The sequence below is a fragment of the Monoraphidium neglectum genome, assembly GCF_000611645.1.
Source record: "Monoraphidium neglectum strain SAG 48.87 unplaced genomic scaffold scaffold02876, whole genome shotgun sequence".
Classification (NCBI taxonomy): Eukaryota; Viridiplantae; Chlorophyta; class Chlorophyceae; order Sphaeropleales; family Selenastraceae; genus Monoraphidium; species Monoraphidium neglectum.
In genome coordinates, this window is record NW_014010752.1 from 1 (window position 1) to 7,852 (window position 7,852).

The following is a 7,852-nucleotide window of genomic DNA, read 5'->3' on the forward strand; positions in this document are numbered from 1 at the left end:
GGGGTGCGGGTGGGGGGCGGCTGTGAAGGCGGGGCTTTCAGGGCGAGGCAGGAGGAGACCTGCGGGTGGCAGTGGGGGGGGTTATGCTGCCCAGCCCTTGCATGGGCTGCCCACAGGTTGGGCCGCCGCAGCGACGGTGGGGCAGTCGCGATTGCCCCGACGACACTTGCAACCGCCCCAAAGTTGCTGAGGTGTAGAGGTGAGTGTCAGCGGGGGGTGCACCACCTTTGCCTGGCTTTGCGGCATGGAAGCAGGCGCCGCCAGCACTCCTCTGGCCCCGCACGTTTTACTTGGCACAAGCGCGCGCACATACACACACACACACACACACGCACACACACACTCGCGCGGGTGTGCCCCGCCCCGCCCCGCCCCACAGCCTCTTCTGCCGCGGCCAGCTGCTGCCGACCCACCCCCCCTATGCGCGCCGCGCGCTGCTGCGCCTGATGCGCTGCGCCGGCGTCGCCGCCCGTGAGGGCGTCGGCGTCAAGGCAGTGGGCCCCGGGCGTCTCGAGCTCGAGGACGGGTCATCCTTCGATTTTGACGAGTGCCTGTGGTGCACCCAGGCCGCCGCGGCGCCCTGGCTGGCGGAGACGGGGCTGCCGCTTGACGATGACGGGTTTTTGGCGATCGACGAGTTCCTGCGCTGCGACGGCGGCCCCGGGGACGTGTTTGCGTGCGGGGACGTCGCGTCGTCGCGGGCGCACCCGCGGCCAAAGGCGGGCGTGTTCGCGGTGCGGCAGGTGCGCGGGGGGCGGGCCCTGCTCAACCAGCTTGCGCGCAGCCCGCCGCATCCAGGCGGTGCGCACGGGCCGGGCGCTCTTCGACACGGCGCTCGGACCAGGCCGCCTGCAGGTCCTGCGCATTGGCGACGAGGGGCATTGCAGCGCCGCGGTCAATGCATGACACGCAGCGCCGACCCCTCGATCCTGTCGATGCTGACAAATACCCTCGTGACGGCTGCGACCGCAACCTCGTGCGACCGCAACATTGTGCTGCCCCAGGGGCCCCCCCTCTCGGAGAACCTGCGCCGCCTGCTGACCGGCCAGCCCCTGCAGCCGTTTGTGCCCCAGTCCACGTTCCTGTCGCTGATCAGCGCCGGCGGCAGGCACGCGGTCGGCACCAAGGGGTGGGCGGCGTTCGAGGGCGGCTGGGCGTGGCAGCTCAAGGATTACATTGACAGGTCCTTCATGGCCAAGTACGGCAGCGATCTGCCGTTTGAGAACATGCAGGTCGGCTGGCTTGTGTGTTTGTGTGTGTAGGTGTGTGCGTGCGTGCGTGCGAGCGCGCGCGCGCGTGTGTGTGTGTGTGTGTGTGTGTGTGTGTGCGCGCGCGCGCATGCGTGCATGTGCGTGTATGCACACTTTATTTGTCACATGCGCATGTGCGCGCGCACGCACATGCTTGTGTGAGATTGTGTGTGGGTGTGGGTGTGGAGGGGGTTGTACGCGCATATGTGATTTTGTGTTCGGCGTGAAATAATCGCAGATTTGCGGGGATGCTTATAGAATGAATGACGAGGCTGGCGGTAGCAGAGATGGCCAGCGGCTCAGGCCACGCGCAAGCAACACAGGGGGCGCCCCCACCACCACGAACCGTGCCTCATCGCCGCATTCCCCTCTGCAATGCGCGCAGACGGCGGACTCTGGGGCCCCCAGCGCCGGCAGCCAGGCAGCCGCGGCAGACGCCTACTCAGCGGCGGGCCCAGAGGCGCTGGCGCTGCTGGCCGCCTCCAAGATTCGCTGCGGCGGCTGCGGCGCCAAGCTGGGGTCCACCACGCTGTCGCGGGCGCTGCGGCGGCTAGCCGAATGGCAGCAGCAGCAGCAGCAGCAGCAGCAGCAGCAGCAGCAGCAGCAGCAGCAGCAGCAGCAGCAGCAGCAGCTAGGCAGTCAAGGGCATCCCAGTCAACAAGTGCCAGACAGCGCCGGCAAGATGCGCGTGTTGGTCGGCTTTGATGACGGCGCCGACGACGCGGCGATTGTGTCTGCGCCCCCACCGGGCCACGTCCTGGTCCAGACCGTTGACTTCTTCCGCAGCTTCTGGGGGGACCCCTTCCTTTTCGGCCGCATCGCCGCCAACCACGCCCTCGGGGTGAGGGCTTGACCTGGCTGCGGGAGCTTGGGGCAGGGCAACACGCGTGGGGTCCTGCTTGGTGGCCAACCCCGCATGGCGGTGCCTATCACTGCGTCGGGGCCGCACTTCTGCGCTGCATCGTGCGCTTTGGACGCCGTCCGCCAAACCCCCCTCTCCGCGCCCCGAGCACCTGTCGTGCCCCCCCAGCCGCGCAGCCCCGCAGGCCCCGCGACACTTGAACCTTTCCCAATACCCCCTCCCCCCGGGCGCACTCGATATTTCACCCACAGGACGTGTTCGCCATGGGCGCGCAGCCAGCGACAGCGCTGGCGCTGGCTGTCGTGCCACACGGCTCCGAGGCGGCACAGGAGGAGGACCTCTTCCAGATGCTGGCCGGCGCGTCAGAGGCCCTGGGCCGCGCCGGCTGCGCACTGGCCGGCGGCCACTCGAGCGAGGGCGCGGAGCTGTCTCTGGGTGGGTGGCGGGGGACGCCGCCGGGCCCTGCGTCCCTGCCGGGTGACGCAGCTACGACGGGCAGGGAGATTGACCGCGCTTGGCAGGCTTGGGGGGCAAGAGGTGGCCGCCAGTGCAAATCAGGCGCACAGAATTTGTGCAAGTGGAAGGTGCACCAGCAGCTGCGCGGGGCGGCCCGTAGGCGCCGGTGGCGGCCAGCCCGCTTGCAGGCAAGGCCGCGGCAGCAAGGCCAAACATGTGCGCGGCTCCCGACACACACACACACACACACACACACACACACACACACACACACACACACACACACACCGGCCTAACGCGCCCCGCCTGTCTGCAGGCTTCAGCGTGACGGGCCACGCCCCGCAGGGCGCGCTGCTGCGCAAGTCCGGCCTGCGGCCAGGGCAGGCCCTGGTGCTCACCAAGCCGCTGGGCACGGGGACGGTCCTCGCCGCGGCCATGCGCGGCGGCGCGCGCGGCCGCTGGGTGGCGCGCGCCTTGGAGGAGATGCAGGTCAGCAGCGGGCCCGCGGCGGCGGCGCTGGCCGCGTTCGGCGCGACGGCCTGCACCGATGTTACGGGGTTCGGGCTGCTCGGCCACACGGCGGAGATGGCGCGGGCGTCCAAGGTGTGAGGCACGTGCGTGCTGACACTGGGACATGGGCCGTGGCTGTGGGTGTGGCCGCATGCATGCATGAGCTGGCATGTCGCATTCGGCTTGTGGGCAATCGACTGCCGTTCAAATACTTGTGGTGCTCTGCATTGCGTGGTGCTTGCATGAGGCTGTCCACGCCTGCGCCCTGGCGCTCCCGCAGGTTGCAATCAGGCTAGACTTGGCTGCGTTGCCGGCCCTACCGGGCGCGCTGGAGTGCATCGCCGCCGGGCACCTGAGCTCGCTGCACGCGCACAACGCCCGCGCGCTCGCCGCGGTGGCGGACGGCGAAGCGCTGCGGGCGGACGCGCGCTGGCCGCTGCTGGCGGACCCGCAGACGGCGGGCGGCCTGCTGGCGGGCATGCCCGAGGCCGCGGCCGCGGCGTGCGTGGAGCGGCTGAGGGCTGCGGGGTACGGGGCGGCGGCGGTGATCGGGCGCGTCATCGAGCGCGGAGGCTGCGAGGCCTTGGCCGTGGGCAAGGCGGAAAGTGGGGAGTCCCTGCTGTTCACAATCGATGTGCCGTTGTAACTCGGCCCACAGGAACGTACGCCAGTCAAAATAAGTGCATGAACTGCTCAAGATGCTGGCCAAAGCAGTACAGTACTGTGCCTGCCACTGGGCGAAGAGGTGACTGGCACTACGGTAATATTGCGGTTGGGCGCCGGGTGGGGCCTTCCCGCCTTCTATCGTGAACGCGGCGCACTGCATGTTAGATCACGATGCCTCAAAGCCTGGCCTTTGCTCACTGGTGCCATGCAGGTCAGCGTTCGCGCACACACCGCTGGAGTGTCGTCGGGTTCCGCTGCTTGAAAGCTGTATGTCTCTCAACAAGCAATCACCTAGATAAATTTTTTGACACAAAGCTGTTTGCGCACAAGCGATTCGCGCTTCACTCGACTGGCACCAACAGGCTGGTCCGCTTCTTGATGAGCTTGAGCAGGTCAACGGTGCATGTTCATACAAGTCTCTACATTGGTGGTGTATGCTTCAGGACACGCTTCTATTTAGCACGGGGCTGGATTCTTGCTACAGCAGCAAGAGTAGGCACGCAGTGAGCCAACATCCTGAGCGACTGGTGGCGTTCTGGAGCTATACTTACGTGTTTTAGTTGCCGATAAGCTCCTGTGGTGAGCTGAGGGAGCACTGCCCCGTGGAGAGGGGAACTGGGCCACTGACAGCAGTTTGCGAGGTTTTTCCGCTGCAAACTCAGGGATCCTGCGGTCTGCTATGTGTACATGGTGTGTCGATATTGTGCATATCCCTCACAAGCTCGGCTGGCGCTTACAAAGCAGCCCTGCAAGGCAGCAAGTGCTGCTGCTGCAACCCACCGAGCCCCCTCCTGCCGGACACACAGGGCCGCGTTACGTCGCCTGCGGCTAACTTCTGGACCTATAGCCTTGAATACAAGGTGAGATGGCCCACGGGGTTCCCAGGACGCGTTTAGCAACCACAGCAGGACGCTTTGTTGCACGGCAGCCTCGCGGAGATATGAAAGAGGCCGCAAAACATGTTCAGACGTGAACTCGATCGCGTTGATGCTCCTTGGGGTCCAGCTGTGGCCAGCGATGGTGGTGAGGCCTGTGAGCCGCGCCTGGGCTGTCCAGTCCAGCAGAAGCTTGGGGCCCGGCCTCCTTCATCTGTTTTCCATCAGCACAGCTGCAGCGCCGTGTGCAGTTGGCGCTGAAATCTGACCAAAATGCCGAAGATCAACAACCGGCAGCGCTTGAGGCGGCCCGCCCGAGCAGCCCCCACGTGGGCAAGCTGGTGGAGGCCCAAGCTTCCCCCCCTTCCTAGGCGCCGCCTTTTGGTGTCGCATACCCAACCATCCACCACCCCTTCGTCCCACGGCTTCATCCCACGCTCCCCCCCCAGGTCAGAAGCGGCGCGGGCCCTGCCGCGCCTTTGACCCCAGCAGCGGCCGGCCCCCGCCTGACGGCGGCAAGGCGCCATGGCCAGCAATCTGAAGCCGATCTCCACGCGGCCACGAGGCGGCGGCCCGGGGCCTGGTGACGTGGAAGGCGGCCGCGGCGGCTCCCCCTCGTCGAGCACCGGCGTGGCGCCGCTGAAGGAGCGCGGCAACAATGGCGGCGGCGGCGACCCGCAGAGCGACAGCCCTGCGATGGGCAGCGACAGCTCCAGCCCGTGGCGCCGCTTCTTCCGCGGCGGCAGCCGCTACCCCAACAGCGACGCGGACAGCTTTGGCAACAGCCCCCGCAACCTCATGGGCTTCTCGCCCAAGGCTGGCAGCAGCAGGAGCGAGAGGTGCGGGCTGTGGAGCTTGGGAGGGGCCCTTGCGGCCGCTGGTCAGCAGCGACACGGCTGCAGGGGCAGCGCACGTCCGGCCCCGTCGTGGGGCCCTCGCTGCGGTCTCAGGGAGGCTTGTTGGATGTGGATGAGCGAGGCGGGACGGCGCACAAATGGCTTGGGCCCCCTGCATTGTTTATCACAATTTTGTCCACAGAGGTCTGCACCACAATGCCCCTTGCCCCTGCGTCCCTCCTGGGCCCCAACCCGCCGCCCGCCTCAATTCCGAGCCCATTCGCATGCTGAAACCGCATCACACCACGATTCTAAACCCTCACACAGCCACATGAGCACGCCCGTGAAGCGCAAGTACGGCGGCGGCGGCGGCGGCGGCGGGCGCGACTATGGGCCCGGCCAGATCAACGCGTACCCGCCCGTCAACCCGGCCGGCCACGGCGCTGCGGGCGCGGTGATGATGAGCCTGGCGGAGGAGCTGCTGACTAAGAAGGGTCTGAGCCTGAAGGACCTGCAGGAGGAGCAGGAGGAGTATGCGGAGACGGGGGACAAGGTGGGGAGGGGGGTGGATTGGGAGGGGGTTGGGATGGGTGAAGGGCGTGGGGTGTTGGTGGGGAGTGGTGAGACCGCAGCACAGGGTCTGGAGGGCGTATGTGTGTGTGTGTGTGTGTGTGTGTGTGTGTGTGTGTGTGCGCACGCGCGCGCGTGCGCACGATCAAAATTGCAGTTGTTTTCTTGCTTGTGTGAGGTGTGCAGCTGAGTCATTTCTCTTGAGAGCCCGTCAGGCCAGCATGCTGGCCACCCGCTACCCGGCAGCGCAAAAGCTGTGCTCCTATGGAACCTAGTGGGTGTCACAAACGCACACGCACTGTGGCCCACCCGACCCTTGTTGCCCTGCGGCGATCCAGGTGGCCATCCCTAAGGACAAGCGGCCCGTGTCCAAGCACTGGAACTGGGTGGGCCTGCTGATCTTCCTCTTCTACTTTGGGTCCCTCATCTACTACATCATCATCCGCGCCACCAAGACCCTCAACATGGGCTATCTCGGGTGAGGCACAGCTTCCAACACCTGACCTCCCATGCCACGCGAAGGGCGGGCCGGGGCGGCGCCGCGGACAAGGGACGCCGCTGTCCCTGCGGCTGCAGCAGGGGGCAGCGGGCGAGCCGCCGCTAGGCGCGGTAGCTGTCAATGAAAAGTGCTGCGAGATGCACTGGGGCAACAGGCGACTGCGTCCGCACCAGCGGGCTCCTGAATGCTCCCTCCCACTGCGGCACCTCAAAACGCATTTGCTCTGCACAACCTGCTGAAGATCCCCCATCTCAACCCCCCATCCATGTTGTGACCGCCACGCAGGTACGGCATCCTGGTGCTGCTGATTGAGATCATCTCGTCAACAGCCACGATGGGCTATGCTGTTCTCCTCATAAAGTACTCCAATTCGCGGCGCACAAAGGGTCTACCCATAGCCAAGAAGGGCCAGCAGCCCGACCTGGACAACCTCGCGTTCCACGTGCGCGTGCTCGTGCCGTGCTACAAGGAGAGCGTCGAGCTGGTCAAGATCACGGTGCTGGGGGCGGTCAAGGCGCCGCTGCCGCGCAACACGCTGCGGACGGTGTACCTCTGCGATGACGGCAAGGTGGGCGGCCGCCGCAGAAATGTCTCTGTGTGTGTGGGGAGGGGGGGCGCGGTCGCAGGCGCGCCCCAGCGTCTGTGTCTGTGTGCGGAAGGGTGTGAAGAGGTGTGCGGCAGGCAAGGATTGGGTAGAGTGGAGTTGGGTGTGCAAAGGCAAGCGAATGACGGCATTAGCCTTGGAAGCTGAGCAATTACCTTCGGCACTACATGCAACGGGTGGTTATCGGTGACAGAAGGCGCTTGTCAGCTGAGACTTGGGGTGGCACGCCCTGCTCAGCCTGCCAGGTCTCCATGCCTGGATGCTGTCTCCTGCTGTGGCATCCCTCACACCAGCCAACCCCCTTCCGCGCTCCAACCCTTGCCTTTTACCCATCAACTCTGCATTTTTCTGTTTGCGCAATTGGCCCTTCACAAACAACACACACATACACACACACTCACGCTGAACCCCAGGACCCTGCCAAGGAGGAGATGATCCGCGAGCTCAATGCGGAGTACGGCTGCATCGAGTACGTCAGCGGCCGCAAGCGCGACCCCAACGGTGAGGCCCCTGCTGGATTGGCGCTGGCAAGGGTGCGCCCCGGCGCCTGCGTCTCAGCCGGGCGGGGTGATTTTGTGCAGTGCTGCGCGGATGGGACGCCCAGCTGCCACCAAAGGCGGCGAGCGAGGCAGCATTGCCGCAAGGCAGGTGGCAGATGTGCTTGCCAGGAGCCAGGCCTGCACTGGCCGAGCTGCCAGCTGCCTCCCTACTCGCAGCAGCGCAC

The 7,852-nt window shown here is 66.1% G+C and overlaps 2 protein-coding genes across 2 annotated transcripts; both read left to right on the forward strand.

Annotated features, from left to right (window-relative positions):
* Nucleotides 1–101: 101 nt before the first annotated feature.
* Nucleotides 102–3,724, forward strand: MNEG_11715 (selenide, water dikinase; the record flags this gene model as incomplete). The annotated part of the gene is made up of 7 exons (XM_014039812.1): nt 102–136; nt 380–743; nt 1,005–1,232; nt 1,636–2,091; nt 2,364–2,547; nt 2,885–3,171; nt 3,359–3,724. 7 exons carry the CDS (start codon nt 102–104, stop codon nt 3,722–3,724), a joined length of 1,920 nt encoding a protein of 639 aa, XP_013895266.1.
* A 1,420-nt stretch (nt 3,725–5,144) lies between these two features.
* Nucleotides 5,145–7,699, forward strand: MNEG_11716 (hypothetical protein; the record flags this gene model as incomplete). The annotated part of the gene is made up of 6 exons (XM_014039813.1): nt 5,145–5,458; nt 5,783–6,008; nt 6,364–6,503; nt 6,810–7,092; nt 7,542–7,597; nt 7,687–7,699. 6 exons carry the CDS (start codon nt 5,145–5,147, stop codon nt 7,697–7,699), a joined length of 1,032 nt encoding a protein of 343 aa, XP_013895267.1.
* Between the last annotated feature and the right edge of the window lie 153 nt (nt 7,700–7,852).